The 19,377-nt window shown below is 55.7% G+C and overlaps 1 protein-coding gene and 1 pseudogene across 2 annotated transcripts in view; one reads left to right on the forward strand and one right to left on the reverse strand.

The window, feature by feature from the left end:
• Positions 1–491: 491 nt before the first annotated feature.
• BCAS4 (breast carcinoma amplified sequence 4) overlaps positions 492–19,377 on the reverse strand; it is a 60,667-nt gene continuing 41,781 nt past the window's right edge. For both annotated transcript variants that reach the window (XM_029219275.1, XM_029219274.1), the window contains one exon: positions 492–1,049. In XM_029219275.1, coding sequence (XP_029075108.1) covers positions 927–1,049 — 123 coding nt within the window. In that variant the 3' untranslated portion in view covers positions 492–926. The remainder of the gene's footprint in view (positions 1,050–19,377) is intronic.
• On the forward strand, positions 8,439–9,348 carry LOC114893636 (annotated as a pseudogene).

Below are 19,377 nucleotides of genomic sequence, written 5' to 3' on the forward strand. Positions count from 1 at the left end.
AAATAAAATTTTAAAAAATTGTTCTAAAATTGGCAAGACTCAACTCTTTTTTGCTTTGCTACCACTATCTCACTAGATTCATGGTGTCAGATTTCCTTGAAATTCAAATGCTGGTCTGCAATACAGGGGTGTGTGTGTGTGTGTGCAATACAGGTGTGTGTGTGTGTGTGTGTGTGCAATACAGGTGTGTGTGTGTGTGTGTGTGTTTTCTTGGCTCTGGGAGGGATTCCAGAAACTAGAAATATCCATCACCAAAGTGAGGAATCCAACATTTCAGAACAATAGCAGGAAACTCATCTACATGAGAAGAAATTAAAGCAAACACACCTTGGAGGACTCCAGAGAATCTGAATGATCTCTGCATTCTGCTGGGAATCTGAAGGCCAGCTGCACCCTCCCCTCAGGCGAGGGGCTTCATAATAAGCAGATTCTGAGGATCAGGCTTGAGCCAGCTGCAGGAGCACCCATCAAGGAAACATTTACACCCAGGCAATCTGGACACGTTTATTGAGACGGTTCACAGGGCCAGTGGGCACTGGGGTTCACACAAACCGGCCAACACGCATGGACCTGGAGCCACGCACCCTGGGGGCACCGCGCGAGCCCCTCACAACGTCTGTGCAAAGCCCTTCCAAGGCAAAGGGAAATCCAAGGCCCCACAGCCCATCCCCCTGGGTGACCACCTTGTCCAGAACACCAGGCAGGACAAACGCCGGTGGAGAAGGCCTTCTCCAGCTCATCTCTGAGGCACTGCCCACCTGTGGGTTCTAAATGCTTCTCCAAACCCTGTGGGCCCATGTGAAGCAAGGGGAAAATTCAGAAAACGCATCCACAACAATAAAACAAAACAAAACAAAACAAAATGAACAATCTGCGCGGCACAGAGATTTCACTTCCCGACGTCCCTGACGGCAGGACTGCAGGGCTCACAGACGCCTTTGGCAGCTGGGGGCTCGGCGCGTTGCCTCCCCGGCGTCCACAGGAAAATAGTCCTCGGTTCTGTACAACGCGGGCAGCTCGAAGGTCGGGGCCGCCGGCGTCCACAGCTTCTGGAATGACAGAAAACCAGGTGCCCCATCAGCCTCGTGAAGCCACTTGTTCTGAGACCCAAGAACTCCACTTGCAGGAGTTCATCCTGCAGGGAGAATAGCCCAGTTGACCAAAGACTCCACGATACTTTGGTGACACTGCCTGTGACAGCCAAAGCCGGCCCATTTGAAACGTGGTGGGGAGCTAGGTTGGCAGGGCTGGTCCGTGTCCACGGAGCCCTCCGCAGCATTAGAGAGAACCGGGCTCTGGGGAGGGATGACTGAGAAAGCCAGGTGTACCTCGTGCCACCGCGTGCCAGGAAGGGCCTCGAGCCGAGACAGCGCCGTGGGCCAGGCCCTGGGAAAGCTGGGGTCGGGCCGATGCTTCTTTGAATGTGCACCCATCTATGCTGCCTGAAGGCTGGGCCATATGCATGTGTTACTTCTTTTTTTTTAATTGAACCATTTTAAGAAACGCTTACTTATTTCTGGCGTGGATTTTTGTTGCAGGGAGGTTAGGGAGGGGAGATTTTGCATCAAGCAACCCTCCTCAAGCTCTAGTAACCCTGCGGGTTACCCAGGCATCTCAAGGTCAAACCAGTTTTACAGAGGACGGCCTCAAACAGTGCTTCTCAAATGTGACTGCACAGGGAACCTCCTGGGAGACTTATGGAATGCTTATGCCCAGGCTCCGCCCCCAGAGTCCGATGTCGTTGGTCTGGGGTGTGGCCTGGGCATCGGGGTATTTCAAAGCTCTCAGGTGATTCTCACGTAGAGCCAGGGCCGATCCCAATAACTGTGACCTGCTCAGAGGAGGGAGGGTCTACTAGGCTCCGGGGCAGAACAGCAGGGAGATGGGCAGGAGTGTGGGGCTCCAGGGGTGCAGAGGGAGGAGGGCTCTGCACGTCTCCACCTGGGGTCCCTCTCACCACCCTTCTGCCCTTCCCCCGCAGCTCCGTCTACTGTTTGATCTCCAGGCCACCTCTGCCCGCTCAGCCCAGAGCAAGCTATGCCCCAGCCTTCAGCTGCAGTCACAGGTGCCAGCGCACAGGTGTGCGGCTCCAGCCCGTAGTTAATAACAGCTCCCCAAAGCCCAGCCCGTCCACGAGCTCTGCGCTGCACTGGATGTGTACTTACCCACCCCCATGCTTCCTCCCCACGGTGACACCGTGACCATCCCCCCTTTCGTGGGTGGTTGGGGGACACTACGCTCCGGGAGGTGCCTTACCCACCTCCCACCTGTCCGAGTATCTGTCCACTCAACCACTACCTCATTGAATGCCCAGGGCCGGCCGAGGGCACAGCTGTGAAGTAGACACATCCCCAGCCATCATGGGCCTCCCTCTCTATCTGGAGACAAAGGAACCAATAGGAAAACACCACCAACATGCGATGAAGCACCAAGGCCCCTGGAACCCAGAAGAGGCGCATCTCATCCTGGAGGGATCAGGAGGTATTCAGAGGCTGAGCACCTAGGACCCCAACCCCCCGGCCGGAGGGGCTGCATGGAGGGGTAGCCGGAGGTGCAGTGGTCCAGGCTGTGGACACCCTGTGCACAGTGCTGAGTGGTGTGGTGGGCCGCGGGCACTGAAGCAGCTCAGTCTGGAGTCAGGCCAGGTCAGAGTGTAGACAGGGATGATGCTGCAAAGCAGGGCCAGATGATGTGGGCTCCTGGAGGCTGAGCTAAGAACTTTATCCTAAGAGACCAGGGACGGGGAGAGAGGGAGAGAGGGAGAGAGGGAGAGAGGGAGGGAGGGAGGGAGGGAGGGAGGGAGGGAGGGAGAGAGAGAGAGAGAGAGAAAGAGAGAGAGTGTGTGTGTGTGTGTGTGTGTGTGTGATAAGTGTTTTAGAAAGAGCAGACTAGACTGTAGGGGAAACGGGACCAGAGTGGAAGCTGTTGCAGGTAGGCATCCCTTAAAGGTGAGAGTGGCTGGATTTGGGGTGAGAGTGAACAGATTCTAATGTCTGAGCCCCGAAGCCCTGAACTACCACACCCCCCAGCCCTCTCTCTGCTGCAGAAGGAAACCACAGAAGGGCTTCAGATAAGGTGGACCGCACTCGGATGTCTGGGGACCGCTTACCTCCCTGAGTCTCCACGCACATCTGGAAAGCCAGGACGAACAATTCACCTTGGCCAAGGGTCTGCCTCCCAAAAGGGCACAGGGAACATTGAACCAGTCGGCCCCGGGTCAGCCACTCGGCTCAGCCCGCTTGGGGGATACTTGGGACGCGTTTGTCCCCCCTTCTCCCAGCACCTTCCCGGGGCTGCCACCCACCCCTGTGGGCTGGACTTGAGTCCTCTGACAGCGCTGTGACCAAAACACAATGGGGAAACGAGCCCCAAGATGCATCTCACAGCCTGAGGGATGCAGTCTGTGGATAAGCCATCGTTTTAGAATATCCTCACCCAGTTCCTCCTGAGAACTGGCCGTTGTAATATCTAGAAAATGCAAGATTCAAGTAATGACAGTTCAAAGACCAGCTCCCTTGTCCTGACACAAGGCTTGGGGGCCAAAGCACACTTGGTGATCCTGAAAAGACAGGTTCCTTTCTTTCCTGATCTCAGGACCCAGGCAAGGCCTCACGGGCCCCAAGCGTGAGTGGCCAGGCTGGGCCAGAGCCGGCGTCCCTCTCCTGGAGATCCTGGGCCTCTGGACTCCCTGTTCTTTGTCAAATGGTTCTTCCAACAGGGATGGGGCTTCTGCCTCCTCCCTGAAGGAGACAGGCTTCCGAAAAAGGAGAAAATCATATAATTATGAAGGAACCAAGGAGAAGTAATCCTAAGAGACTCCTTAGCAGCTTTAGATATAATCGTATCTTGAGTTCCAGCGAGATCTAATGCAAGCAGTGGTGGCATCTTTGCTGGTGATGGAGTGGAAACGTCCTTCCTGCACTCAGAAAGCAAGGAGAAGGGGGACGCAGGGAGAGGTGAGCCTCGTGCCAGCGCCCAGCCAGGCGGCACTGTGGATTATTAGACAGCAGCTATGCGTGCTCACCAGGACCCCACAGGGGCCCAGGAGAATGAGCCATTCCAAACAAGCTTGCTTCCCTCTTCAAAGGGGCCCCCAGCCGGGAAGGTGGCGAGGAAGGCCACAGAGGCTGGTGCAGCTCTATGCTGGCCCTGGACCGAGCCCCTGCCAACATCTTGGGGCACGTGGAAAATCTGTGGGAAAGTGACTCACAGCTCATTGGAGATCTGGGCCTGCAGTCAGCCAGGAAGAGGGGCCCTGAGCTGAGCCAGGGGGCTCCAAATGTGGCCACTTCAGCCCCAAATACTGCTCTTGGAGAGCGGGTGGGCATGGGAAGGGCGTGGGATGTTATCTCGGCCTGTGCAGCCTCCACGTCCCATTCTGGTATCAGCATCTTGGCCGTCTTGTGGAATCACTGCTGCCAGCTCCCCAGCGGAGCTGCTCTGCCCACCTCCACAGCTGAAGGATGAGTGAGTGGAGGCCTGACCCACCTGGGCCGTGATTGGTCCAGCAGTGAGCAGGTGACCCCAGCTCACCCAATGAGAAGCAGCCTTGGGACTCTGGCTCTTGGGACAGGGCTGCTTCCTGCCCCCGTCCCCCCTTCCCAGGTCCCAGTGAGGACGCGCCCGTGAGCCTGGCAGTCACTTCTGACACACTGAGGGGCCTGCCTGTGAAGCCAACACAAGGAAGCCGAGTTGGGAGGGGAAGCAACAGAGTCCTGACAGTATCATTTGAGCACCTGAATCAAATTTTGCCTGAGGTTAGTGTCACCTTGGGACCTTTCCTGTTCTTGAGACCACGGGATTCTCTTCTTTGCTTAAGCCAAGGTGACCTGGGCTGTTGTCACTTGCAACCAAGCCTCCTGCCTAAAGCAAAGAATAAATCCACAGTAGTGCGGACAAGCGCTTGGAAACCAGTGGCGGAATCGGCAGATGAGGGCCGGCGTGTGAGGCTAAAAGCAGCCCGAGGCCCCAGATGTTGTCAGGGTAAAGCAGGACCACACACCGGAGGCCAGGCCCCAGTCGCAGGCACCCCGGATGCCAAGGAAACCCCGCCCTCTCACACCCAGGATGACCTGCAACAGGAGGAGTTGTCCCCATCTCAGAGGTCACAGGGGCCAGGGAACCACAGAGCCGGGGTCCACTCAGGCCTCTCCGGCTCCAGGTCCAGCCCCCGCCCATCGCCCTACTGGGCTCCTGCCTCAAACCCAAATCCTGGAGAATCTCAGAAGGGACTTCAGAGAGCTCCCCCTTTCCCCCCTCACCTGCAGCTGGTACTGAGGTTCTTCTCCAGGGGCGGCCAGGTAAGCCAGGAGGACTGTCCAACTCCCTGGCGCTTGCTCCAGGCTCCCACCCTCGCCTGCAGGCGGGAAGGTTCCACCAGCGGGACAGGATGGGAGGCACAGAAACCTGACACCACAGGTCCAGGGCTCCGCCGCCCTCCCTCCCAGTCCCCCAGGCCCCCATCAGCCCCGAGCTCCCAGCTGGAGGAGGGTCTCTGGAGCTGGGGCGCTGGGCCTGGCATGCTCTCCTGGGTCTACACAGCCTCCCACATCTTCCTCACTTCCACCCCGGACCCCCGAGTTCCCAAACCTGCAGCCCACACACCAGATGCATGTGTGTGCTTGGTCGGCTGCATGATTTTTAAAAACTGGAATTAACTGCAAACATGTAAAAAGTCAGCAGATTTCTCAGGAAAACCAGACTGCCAGCTAGGAAGCTCCAGGTGGCTGGGCAGAGGAGCTACGGGTGCTCCCCTGTGGGCCCCAGGGCCCACGGGGCCACGTCACCTTTCTGGAACCTGCCGCCTCCGGTGGTGGGTGCCTTGGGGTTCGCCCTCTGGGCTGTCTGCACCACCAAGCAGCTCCTTTCCTGACAAAGCCCCCAGATGGCTGTTGAAGCACGTGGCAAGGGGGAGCCTCAGGCCAGCCTGGCTTCAGGGTCTCTCCTCTGAAGCCCCCCAGTCGGATCACTGTCTGCCCACCCACCTCAGGGCCTGTGCCATCTGCCCACTCCTGCCCCCAGAAATCCCGCACGGCTCCTCGTGAGTCCTAGCCCGCCTCGTATCTCCCTCTTGGAAGCCCCAGCTGCATATTCCCGATCCTGGGCTGCTTTCTCTTTTTTTTTTTTTTAATTTTACTTATTTATTTTTATACAGCAGGATCTTATTAGTTATCTATTTTATACATATTAGTGTATATATGTCAATCCCAATCTCCCTGGACTGCTTTCTGTTCAGGCCAGGGTGAGCACACTTGTTCTGCAAAGGGCCAGATGGTCAATATTTGCAAGCCCCATAGTCTCTGTCACAGCTACTCAGCTCTGCCCTCCCAGCACCAAAGCAGCCACAGGCAACGTGTAAAGTAATGGCATGGCTGCGTGCCAATAAAACTTTATTTACAAAGATGGGGGCAGGCCAGACTTGTTTTTTTCAGTTTGCCCCAGAATTAAATCTATCTTCCTAAATAGAACAGGAATGACAAACCCATCTCTGTATCTCCCATGCAAGTGGGCACTAAGTGATAGGTCACCAGACATACGATGCAGGATTTAGGCCCAGGCCCACCTTGCTGACTGTCCCCAGGCCGGAGTATTATTTGGTTGGCTGCACTTGGGTCATCACTGCAGCTCCAGCCTGTCGTGGCTAAGCATCCTCCACCTCAAAAGAAAGGCCACACCGCTGACCCACGTGTGGGCCAGGTTCTGAGGTTCCAAAGTGTGGGTCATCCTCTGGGAGGCTGAGGCCTCAGGCTGACCATGGGTGGAAGCTCGGGTAGCCAGAGACTCACCCTCATCCCCCAGGTTACCAGGCACCTCCAGCCCCAAGGGACTTGGGAGAGGCCCATCCTACTGGGAAAACAACAACTACACTTCCTGTGGCCCAAGTTGCACACATTATCTCTAACCCTCCAGCACTGCTTCGAGGCAGAGGTTTCTCTTCCTCTTGAGCCTCACTTTCCTCTCTGTAAAGTGAGGATAATACCGTCGACTTCTTGGAGTCCTGCCTGGAGCACAGCAGTGATGCTGGAGGTGCTGTACCCACCTTGGGACCATGAGGACAAAAGCCACTGGCTAAGGATGGTAGGGCAGTAGCCAGGAGAATCAACTGGCCACTCAGGACTTCTTGTCACATGAAGGAAAAACACAAAGCCTATTTGGTTAAACCACTTCAGTCAGGTTTCTGTTATGCCGCCAAACACAGCCTGATGGACACGTGCTATTACTCTCACCATCACTCCAGTTAATAGCAAGTTGCCCAAGGTGGCACAGGTAGTAAATGGGTGGAGCCAGGACTCAGCCCAGGTTGTTTGTATGATGAAATGGAATGATCACCAAAAAAGTGAAAACTTGTAGATCTCACAATAGTTCCAAAAGGTAAAATGGAATTCCAAATAACTGACGTATGCATTGCCCCCTCCAGGAGCTCCACTCCCCTTGAGTGGGCGCTGCACGCGGTGACTTGCTTCCACAAAGTAGAGTAGGGAGGAGGGGGTGGAGGCGGGAGTAACAGCCTGGTGGAGACACCTGGCAAACACTGCCTCGGCCAGAGGGTCATGGTTAACATCATCAGTGCTACGTCACGTTGACAGCATGTCCCCTGGATCTGATGTGATGAGAAGGGCACTTCACCTCTGTGGTCTTCCTCCCCCAAACCCATAACCCCAGTCTAACCACGAGAAAAACAGCAGATCAGCTCTAATTGAGGGACAGTGTACAAAATACCTAACCAATAATCCTCAGAACTGTCAAGGTCATGAAAAACAAGGAGAGTCTGAGAAGCCGTCATAAACCAGAGGTGGCTAAGGAGACGTGACGACTAAATATAATAGGGAACAGAAAAGGACATTAGGGAAAAACTAGTGCAATCTGAATAAACTGTGGAGGTTAGTTAATAGCCGTGTATCGAGGTGGGTCCTTTAGCTGTGACAACGTACCACGGTAAAACAAGATGTTCACAATACAGAAAACTGCGTGAGGGGTATATGGGAACTCTCTGTATTATCATAGCAACTTGTCTCTAATTCTAAAATAAAAAATTCTACTGGGTGGGAGCGGGGTGGAGGGAAGCAGACAGAGAAGAAACATCTCCGTCCATCAGCACAGACCAAGCCCCCGGCCTCTCTCGCTTCAACCAGTGACCGAGTAGTGAGCACTTCTTGAGTGCCCAGCCCGTTGGTGGGCCCTGCAGGCTCCCGGCCCATTCGTGCCCACAGCCGCTGAGAGAGGCAGGTGTCCCTACTCCCATTTTCCAGAAGGGGAAACTGAGGCTCAGAGAGACACTTGCCCAAGATCACCCAACTGGGAACTGGCAGAGCTGAATTCAAACCCAGGCCCGCCCTGCCCCAGCACTGAGCCAGGACACAGGTGGCCCTGGGGCTGAGTGGGGCTGGGGGCTGAGCTCTCGCCCAGGACCTGGGATGTCCCTCCAGCGTCTGCTTGCCAACCTTGGGACCCTCGGGAGCGCCCCCTTTAGCCTATTCAGAGATCACAAACGGGCGGCCTTTGGGTAGCGTCTGGCCCGCAGGCATGACTGAATGGGCTTATGCAAATTTAAAAATGAGTCACCTGAGTCCTCGCGGAGAGTCGCCACGGTTTCCTGCTTCAAAAGCGCTTGGACTGAACCTGGCGCTCGTCCCCCGCTCCGGCCGGCCGCTCAGAGCCAGCCCTCGCCACCACCTCACAGCGCCCTCCGACAGCCCCAAGGTCTCCGCCACCGCTTCACCTCAGCCGCCCGCCACGACGACCGCGTCCCCCTCGCAGGTGCGCCAAAACTACCACCAGGGCTCGGAGGCCGCCATCAGCCGCCAGATCGACCTGGAGCTCTACGCCTCCTACGTCTACCTGTCCGTGTCGTACTATTTTCACCGCGATGATGTGGCTTTGAAGAACTTGGCCAAATACTTTCTTCACCAATCTTGTGAGGAGAGGGAACATGCTGAGAATCTGATGAAGCTGCAGAACCAACGGGGTGGCCGAATCTTCCTTCAGGATATCAGGAAACCAGACCGTGATGACTGGGAGAATGGGCTGAATGCAATGGAATGCGCGCTACACTTGGACAAAAGTGTGACTCAGTCACTACTGGAACTGCACCAACTGGCCACGGAGAAAAATGACCCCCATTGGTGTGACTTCATTGAGACTCATTATCTGAATGAGCAGGTGAAATCCATTAAAGAATTGGGTGACCAGGTAACCAACTTGCGCACGATGGGGGCCCCCGAATCTGGCATGGTACAGTATCTCTTTGACAAGCACACCCTGGGAAATAGTGATAATGAGAGCTAAGCCTTAGGCTGGCTTCCCGTAGCCACAGGGGTGACCTCCCTGGTCACCAAGCCAGTGCATGCATGTCTGGGTTACCTTTTCCTTTTCTGTAAGTTGTACCAAAACATCTACAAGTCCTTTCCTTAGTACCATTCCTTCAAATAAAGTAATTTGGTACCCAGGAAAAAAAAAAAAAAAAGTTGCCTGCCAACACGGAAGAACAAGGATGGTTCAAATAAACATCAAGGGCTTCCCTGGTGGCGCAGTGGTTGAGAGTCCACCTGCCGATACAGGGGACACGGGTTCGTGCCCTGGTCCGGGAAGACCCCACATGCCGCGGAGCAGCTGGGCCCGTGAGCCATGGCCGCTGAGCCTGCGCGTCCGGAGCCTGTGCTCCGCAACGGGAGAGGCCACAGCATTGAGAGGCCCGCGTACCACAAAAAATAAAAAAATAATAATAATAAAAAACCCATCAAGTTCCTGTTTCTCTTGAACAATGTAGCTACCTGGCCGCACTGGGCCCATATTCCTGCGGGGTGCGTCCAGCTGGCCCCTCTCCACTGGGCATGTGCTGTCAGGCTTGCCACTGTCCCCGCCAGGCCTGACTCACTTGTCCGCAGCACCTGCCGAGCCCCACGGGCATCTGAGCTGGCAGCGGCTCCAGGCTCACATCACCGTGGGGCTGTCGAGGAGCTGGACGCTTCCCATCCGTGGCCCAGGCCCCCTGGGGTGGGGACGGCCCGCCTGGGCCACTGCCGAGACCAGCGGCTGCTGCCCTATACCCGAGGTCCCCTCCAGTGCACTCCAGGGCCCGGGAGGCAAGTATGGCAATGGGGCCGTTTTGTGGAGGGGAAAGCTGGCTCGGAGGGGACAGCGTAGGCCGCGTGCCCAGGGTCACACAGAGTCAAGCGGGCTCCTCTGAGCTCCTGGTACCGGCCCCCACCTCAGCCATCCCGCACGGCCCTCACCGCGGGTCCTAGCCTCCCTCCTCGGCCCCCCTCACAGGCTCTCTGCGCCTCAGACCACGCCTGCCCGTCCTGCCTGCAACGTCTGTGTCTGCTCCAGGGCCCCCAGGCTTCCACCCTGACAGCTGGGAGCACAGCCCCTCCCATTTCTCTTAAGCAGCCCTGCGTGTCCGCTCCTGCCAGGAGGGCTGGGCTGGCCGGCCTCACGGTGGCTGCACAGGAGCTGCCCTCCTGCCGTCCCGGTCACCTCGGCTGCTGGTGGCCGCGGGAGGCTGCTGCAGCCCTGGCGACAGAAACAGGGCTGGGGGCTCCCAGATGGGGCAGCCCCTACCCAGGGGGACCCCAGCAGCAGGGACAAGCTAGTGTAATCTTGTTAGAGGTGGTGCTGACCCCGGCAGCAGCCCTAGACGGCTTCCAGGTCCCCGTGGATTCGGCTTTTAGCTGGACGAAAAGCTTTAACACGGAAACCAGCAGAGAAGGAGCCCCAGAAGTTCTGCCAAGATACTGGCTACTAAATTCAAACTCATATGGGGTCTAGGAGGAAAGACAGGACACCAGGTAGGCAGAGTCATGGCACAGCCCCCTCCAGAACTAGGTCTCTGACCCGGAGTCTGATCTCTCCAACCTTGGCCCCTCTGCCCACTGCCCCGGGCCCTCTGCCCTCCCAGCACCATCTCCTGGAGGAGGGAGGTGTCTGACCTGGGCTTTGCTTCTCATCACCTGGCCACTGAGTGTAACTGTCTAATTACCATGGCCTTATATGTATATTGGGCACCTGCTACATTCCAGAGACTCAAATCTGAAGATCACAAAGGCTCTTTACAGACGAGCAAACTGAACTGAGGCTTTCAGGGGTCAGTTGACTCACTGTGGATCCACCCACTAACCGGAACCTCAGTCAACCCAGGTTGCCCAAACCGGCAAGCTGGGGGCCACCCAACTTCCCACGACACATCCAGCCCATCCTCAACCCCCTCTGCTAATTCTTCCCCAATCCCTCTCCCCCTCACCACTGCCACCCCATCTCCCAGCCTCTGCTCTTGCCCTCAACTCATTCTCCACGTGGCAGCCTGAGGGGCCATTGTAAAAAACAAGTCTGATCCTCCAGTAAGTCCCGCACTGTAGTTAGAATAAAATCCAGCTCCTCCACGAGGCCTTCAGGCCCTGCCACCGTGGTCCCCGACGCGTGAGCAGTCCTCAGGCGTGTCCTGCTTGGCTTCCACTGGGCTAAGTTTACTAGCACTGTTGTCTGTTTGGTTGTTGGTGTTCTCATACTTTTGAATGAAATGCAATTTCTCTTTAAAAAAAGGATTTCAAGCTTCCCTTTAAAAAAATCTCAAGCTCTGGGCCACTGGAGAGTGATGGGCAACCGGCACTGAGCAGCGGCCCCTCCTTCCAGGAGCTGCGTGCTCTCGCCTGTGCGGTCCGCCGGCCACATCGCTGTGGCCACCTGTCTGCCAGCTGTCTGCCACCTTGGAGCTGGGGGGATTTGACCCCAGATCCACATGATCCAGCCTGATTCTCTAAACTCCGTCTGTCACCTCCCATCACTCACAACCCTCCAGTCTGGGGCCTTCTTTCTGCTTCTGGATCTCACCAGGGTCTGCTTGACGGGAGACCTTGGCACCTGCTGTCCCCTCAAGGCCTTTCCACAAGGTCTTCCTCTGCTGGTTCCTTCCTTCCTTCAGACTCTACTAAGGGAGGCCCAGTTTCATCTGTGTCACCTTCCCTCCTTCACGGCAGCACTGTGGAGCCTAGCCTGTTTACCTCTCTCCTCGGTTACCACCCGGCTCCCCACCAGGCCGAGCTCCATCGGGACGGGCACCAAGCCAGTTGTTAGGGCCAGGGCCCCAGCAGCAGCTGGAGCCTGGTGCACAGGAGACACTCAGGCAACGGGAAACGGATAAATCTTCTCACCACCCCAGGCAGAGCAGGAAGGGCCTGGGGGTTGGCCTTTCGCCAAGTCAGGGCCCCGGAGCCTGAGACCAACGATGACAATCATGTCTCCGGCTGAGGACGCCTGGTCGGACCCATTCTGGAGTCTCGGGGTGGCTCAAGGCTGGTGACCCCACCCTGGCCAGGTCTGTGACCCACATTAAAAATAGAGCACACGTAGGGGCTTCCCTGGTAGTCCAGTGGGTGAGACTCTGCGCCCCCAATGCAGGGGGCCCGGGTTCGATCCCTGGTCGGGGAACTGGATCCCGCATGCACGCCGCAACAAAGATCCCGTGTGCCGCGACAGAGACCCGATGCAGCCTAAATAAATAATCATTAAAAATAGATAAATAAATAAAAAGCACACAGGGGACTTCCCTGGCGGTCCAGTGGTTAGAACTCTGCGCTTCCACTGCAGGGGCACAGGTTCGATCCCTGGTCAGGGAGCTAAGATCCCACACACCGTGTGGCATGGCCTAAATAAATCAATAAAGCACACACTAAAAGCGATGCACTGCCCTGGACGGGAGCCTGGAACAGACAACAAACGAGGAAGAAAAATCTGGTAACATCCAAAGACTGGTGTTCAGTGAACGGTACTGGACCAATGTGGGGTCTTGGTCTTGACAGCTCTCCAGGTGACGCGAGATGACAGGATATGGGAAACGGAGTAAGGGGGGCACGGAAGCCCTCAGTAGTACTGTCTTTACAAGTTTTCTGCAAATCTAAAATTATTCAAAATAAAAGGTCATTTAAAAATAAATAAATAGGGACTTCTCTGGCGGTGCAGTGGATAAGACTCCACGCTCCCAATGCAGGGGGCCCAGGTTGGATCCCTGGTCAGGGAACTAGATCCTGCATGCATTCCATGAGCCGCAACTAAGGAGCCCACATGCCACAACGAAGGAGCCCCCGTGCTGCAACAAAGGAGCCCTGGAGCCACAACTAAGACCCCATGCAATGAAATAAATAAATAAATATTTAAAAAATAATAATAAATAAATAAGAAAATAAAACTCATCCACGGCAGCATATGTGAAGCACTGAAGGGAACAACACAGATAATGAGCTATTAAATAATAATACTAATGTCACTGATAATAATAATAATAATGATGACAGCTAAACCTTACATTATCTCAGTCACTGTTCATGACAATCCTGTGCAGAGGATAGGACTGTAAATCCCATTTTACAGATGTGGAGACTAAGACGCAGCAAGCTTAAGATCCACTCGGAGCATGACGCTTGCAAGTGACGGACAGGGCCGGCCTCATGGCTTGGTCTGATGCTCTGCTGTTACCGTCTTGAAATTCTTAGTAAGTTCTGACAAAGGGGCCCCAGGTTTTCATTTTGCTCTGCACCCGCCAATTCTGTAGCGGGTCGTGGTGACAGAGGTGGATTCCAAACTGGGAACGGTGTTCCCCATCCTCAGAAAGGTCACTCAGGATCGGCTCTGTGCACAGCGCGGAGCCAGCGCTCCTGGCTAAGAAAACATCATGGGGCAAAGGGTGGCCGCAGGATCAATGGCAGAGTTTGGGGGGACATCAGTGGATGGATTTGGCTGGAGCTGGGACTGTCATACTCTTGGCTTAGAGCAGGGAAAGGAAGATCCTTTTCCAGGCCAGGGCAACAAACCAGCTGCCCATGCCCAGCGGCATGCTCAGCCGAGTGGCCTCCCTGTCAAACGGAGATTCTCCACATTCACGTCCGTGAGCCCACACCAACAGCTGGCCAGGGCCCAGCAGCTGGCGACTGTCACACCAGAGACGTACATTTCTCACTCTGGTGCTGATTATCAATAGAATCCTCAAGGTTTTGTTGGCTGACCTCAAAGGTGGTGGGCTCCACAAAAGGATGTTAGAAATAGCACCAATTAGCTCTGGGAAGCAGAAAGCAAACACAGACACAATCGACCATTCTGTCAGGATCCCAACATGGGCAGCTGTTCTCCATTAAATAAACAAGCCAACAGGGCAAAAACAGAGGCGTCCACCGGGACCAGCAGGCGTTCAGAAGCTGCCCACCTCTCGCCCCTGCCCAGAAAGACTCTTCACCCAGGACTGCAGGAACCTGCTTCTGAGGCAACGCCCGGACTGTCACCTGGGCCCCTTCTCTCCCACTCCAGGCATCTGGGTGGCCTCAGGAGCCCTTCCCAATCCACCCTTGACTCAGACACCGGTGCCCTCAGAGCTCCAGCCTGGTCTCAGCCCCAGCCCGTCCTTTGCCACCGGGTGGCCTGTGAGCCTCGGACGGTTACCGTCACTGCACCAATCCCATCTCTGCAGCCCCAGGGGCCCGGGCACTGATTTCACGAAGCCCCTTCACAGGAACTCACCTCATGCGCTGTCCTGGTCGGACCAGGACGTTTCATCCATTGGGCCCCCTGAGCGTGGAAAGGGATGGTTTCCAAACTCTGGGAAATAACGTTTGAGAGCAAGAGAAAGGAAAAGAGGGAGAGACAGAGAGAGCTCGGTGGAAACAGAGATGAAGGTAATTAGAGCAGGAGAAGGAGACACAGACAAAGGGAGGTAGAGGCAGAAACAAACGACCAACAAACAAAACCCAAGAGAGAAAAATATAAAAGAGAGAGAACTGAAATCGATAGAGATGTGGAAACCAGATAAGGGGGGGGATTCAGAAAGAGGGGAAATGGATGAAAAGGAGGAGGAAAAAGATGGAGGAGAGAGGGAAAAATGAGGAAATAAGAGAGGAAAGGAGAGGGAAGCGATAAGTAGCCCTGACAGAAAAGTGAGGCAGCCAGGAGGCGGCGGCAGCAGTGGGGACCAGGGCGCGGGGAGCGGACTGTGTTGGGAGCTGGGGAGTCGGTCCACGGGGTCAGGGCTTCTCCGGCCCTGAACCCTGTCAGTGTGCACGCAGGGACACAGAAAGACTCCCCACCCTCACCCCGCCTTAAACCCCATCCCTGTGTCAAAGAAATAACAATATTCTGAAAGGACAAAGGCCGTCTCAGCAGACAGGTCAGTCTCTGTTGAATGGACTCCACCTGGCCTGAGGGGCAAGACTTTGCACTTTTCTCACTTTACTCGGGACTCCTGGAAACCTCTCGTCTGCACGCTCCACCCCAGGGAGGAGCTCTTGGCCTCATCCGGGTCCCCACCTTCCCTGGCTGCAAAGCGAGAAAAGAGGGAGAGAGATCCTGAGGTGCCCCCCACCCATCCCATCCAGCCCAGGCCTCCAGCCCCGCATCAGCCTGGCGGCCCCCACAGGCACCTCTTCCCATCTCTCAGGCATGGCTGCATCCCCTGCGCCTAGAACAGCACCTGGTACACAGCAGACGCTTAATCGGTAAGTGCTCACTCCACCTCCCTGGGTGATCCCATTCAGCCTCAGAGCTAAGGCCTCGGGCTCCATGCTGGATACCTCCAGCCCTGAACCCCACACTCCAACCCTGGCTCCACCTGCAAAGGCATCCAGACGGACTCGATTCACAAGGCAACTTGGATGAATCTCCGGGGAATTACACTGAGTGAGAAAAGCCAATCCCAAAAGGTTACATGCTGTATGATTCCATTTATAGAACATTTTGGAAATAGCGAAATTTTATACATGGAGGACAGATTCGTGGCTGCCAGGGATTGGGCGAGGGCTGAGGGAAGAAGGGTGAAGGTAGTCATAAGAGGACCTGAGAAATCCCTGTGGGGTTGGGACAGTCCAGAGTCAGGAGACAGGAGCCTAAATAAAATAAAACTGTACAGAATGGATACAACTGTATAGAACTTAAAACGCACACAAGTGAGTCCAGGTAAAACCGGGGACATCCCAGTATGAGCAACACATCATATCCAGGTTGATATCAGGGTTGTGACGTTGTACCACGGTTTTGCAAAATGTTACCATTGGGGAAAACTGGGCAAAGCGTACGAGGGCGCTGTCTCTGTATTATTTCTTATAGCTGCCTGTGAATCTATAATTGCCTCAGTAAAGAATTTCAATTAAAGACACACACGCGTTTCCCCACCTCCACCCTGGTCCCTAGCCCAGGCCACCAGCATCTATCTCCCTCTGGACCATCCCAGCAGCTGCAACCACCCAACCTCCACCCTTGCAGTGCCAGCATCTTCCTCCACGTTTCAAAACCCTCCAGGGCCAAGTCCTTGCCTGGGCCCCACACCCTGCTCCATCCACCACCCCCCCACCCCGACCTGCACCTCCAGCTCCAACACGCCGCCCACCAGGCCTCACCACTCCCCTTCCAGCCCAAGACACCTGTACACTCCCCTCGCCACCTCCCCCAGGGCGCCAGCCACCTCGTCGCTGTGCTCCATGTTACCTTCTCAGTGAAGCCTTCCCTGACCACCTCCTGCCCCCAGACCCACCTCTCCCTGCCCTCCTTCACCCTTCTCTCTCCCCGGGACACTTTATATATTACACTAGACTATTGGCTGCTGGAGAGCGGGAACATTCTCTGTCCTCCCTGGGTTCCGAGGATCTGAAACAGCACCGGGCTCATATAGATGATAGATGTTAAGTATTTGTTGAGTGAATGAATGAATGAGTACATGAATGAAAAGAGGGGTGGTGGGTGGAGATTTGGCATCAAAGGAGTTAAGCCCGGCCCAAGGGCTGGGGAAGGAAAGGGTAAAGGGCTGGGATTGCACACGTGGCAGCTCCTCGAGCAGCCAAGAAGGACTTAAGGGGACCGTAGGGGGAGGAAGAGGCCGGTATGTGTGCAGTACAGAGGGGGATGGGCGGGGCTGTCCTCCAAGCACAAGATCTCTCTAGGCCTCCAGGAGCAAAAGCCCAAGGTACGGAGGGAGAGAAGCCTGGGCAATACCCTGCAGGCCGGGCCACGCTGTCCACCCAACTCCCGCCCCGCAGGCTCTCAAGAGAACCAGAAACAGGGGTTGGGGTGGAGGCCGAGCTCACTTTCTGGGGCCTCCGGGGGCCGAGGGGCCAAGCCTCAGCGGCTTCCCACCGCCTGGCCATTCCCGCCGAAGTGCTGTGCTCAAGCTGCTTGTGGGAATGAGGGTGGGCGTGCGGACAGGGGTCACAGAGGACCTTGGATTTGCACTCTTAACATCCCTCCAAAGCCCTGCGTGGGGCTGCCAGTGCTGAGAGGAGGACCCCTTCCTCCAGCACAGTAAACGGCAGTGGTCCCTCTGTCTAGCTGTGTAACCTTGGCCAGGTCACTTAACCTCTCTGTGCCTCATTTTTCTCATCTGGAAACAGGGCTAATAATGGTTCCTACCTCATAGGGTGTTTTGCCCAAATAACCCAAAGTGCTTAGAAAACTGTAAGTGCTCGATGAACGCAGGGTAATTTCATTATTATTACGGCCCCCTGAATTCTTTTAAACGATGTCATTAGCTTGTGAACAGCCCAAGTGTACAGTTTTGTTAACACTGCGTTTTTAGTATTAAATGCATTCCGCTTCGAAACATGAACATTTAAACGGAATCACAATTGCGGAAGCCAGTCCAAGGAGCCTCAAAGATTATCCAGAACACCTCTCAGCCCCTCAGAGGCACGGCTCGTCCTCAGTCAGGCGGCCAGGCTCACAGCAGATGCTCAATGATGCCTGCTGGCCAGTGACAGATTACGGGGGGCCACACCGGGCACAGATACGCTGGCAACCAGCCCTGCGAGCAGCCCCCTGGCCTGTGGCCTCTGAGTTCTCTCCCAGCAATGACTGCTGCCATCTGAGCCCCTCCTGCCCACACACCCCCACACACACACTCCTGGGGGCACTGTCCGTGGCCTCCGGAACCAGGTCCAGGCCAGCAAAGAGCTGCCAGACACGGGAGGGGAAGAGGCAGTGCCAGGGCCACAATGCTGAGATCCCCAGCCCAGGTAACCACGGGCACCTCCCAAGCGGTGCTCAGTGATGTCCGGCCCTGAAGCAGCCACCTCCTTGCTCTGGCTTCTTACTCCATGTAAAAGCCAGGATTCCCCCCTCCCTAAATTTCCCAGGTTAATTATTAGGACCCTCCAAGTAATGGGAACTTTGGTCTTGACATTCCGTCTGGCAACGTGACAAGGTGTGACGGTATCAGCTGGAACACGCACCTGGATGAATTTACTGCTTAATGAGACGTGGTTTATTTTCCCAGCAGAAAGCTGACCACGAATGGAGCCAAGTTCAAGAACTTCCCAGGCCCCTTAGGCATTAAAGGGATCATCACACTTTCTCCAGATGCCGCAACTCCAGCTGCAGGCATCACACAGGTTTCTGCACTAAGGAGGGACTCACCTCCCTCCACTCATCACGTCACCCGGAACCTGCAATCGCTGATGGGAGCTGCCTGTCCTCTGCGCGGCCCTGCCTCACTCAGGAATGCCGTGCGACCCAGTGCCAAGCTGGTGCCACGCACTGGGCCATGCTGTCCCCTGCCACAGCCCTTTCCTGGCCTCTCTTCTCCCTTTTTACTTTTTTTTGTGTGCGTGTGTGTGCACTGCGCGGCATGCAAGATCCTAGTTCCCCAACCAGGGATCGAACCTGCGTCCCCTGCAGTGGAAGCGCGGAGTCTTAACATTGGACTACCGGGGAAGTCCCACTCTTATCCCCTTTTCTGTCATGCACAGGAGTCAGAAGCATGCAGCCCACCTCAGAATTATCTGCTGCAACGCCCGCCTCTGGGCGTTTACTTTCTGGGGTGACCTAGAGCTCAGGCAGGGACCAGTCTCATCACTTCTGCATCCTCTGGTACCCAGAGGAATGCTCGGAGATGCAGGCGCTGAGCCAGTTAGCTGGGGGCATCCCGGCTGCTCCCCTTCCCTCCCCCAGCCCACGGTGGGCAAGTGACTCTGCCTCTTCCTGCCTCAGTTGTCTTTTATAAGATGAGGCCAGTGATGGCAGCCCACCTCACTGCAGCCAGCAGAGACTGAGTCACGCGCACCGAGGTCAGCCCAGGGCCCTCAAGCACGGCGATTGCTGTGTAGACATTCTCCGTGCACCTGGCTCCTCCTTCTGTGATCCACAAGCCTCGGCACCTGGAACAGGGCCCACGGCATGGTAGGTGCCTGACAGAAGTTCACCGAATAGAAAGGGAATCACGCACGTCCAAACCCTCAACCTGAACCCCTGTGAGCCCCATTTCACAGAGGGGAAGCGGGGACCCTGCTCCAGGCCACGGAGCTAGCAAGCAACACCGCCACGGTACAAACCCAGGGCCGCTGGGCTCCAGAGCCCATGGTTTCCTTTATTTTTAAACGTTTCATTCCGGAAATTTTCCAGTCATAGAGCACAAGC

The sequence above is a fragment of the Monodon monoceros genome, unplaced genomic scaffold (genome assembly GCF_005190385.1).
Source record: "Monodon monoceros isolate NGI ecotype Baffin Bay Population unplaced genomic scaffold, NGI_Narwhal_1 Super_Scaffold_13, whole genome shotgun sequence".
NCBI classification, from domain to species: Eukaryota; Metazoa; Chordata; class Mammalia; order Artiodactyla; family Monodontidae; genus Monodon; species Monodon monoceros.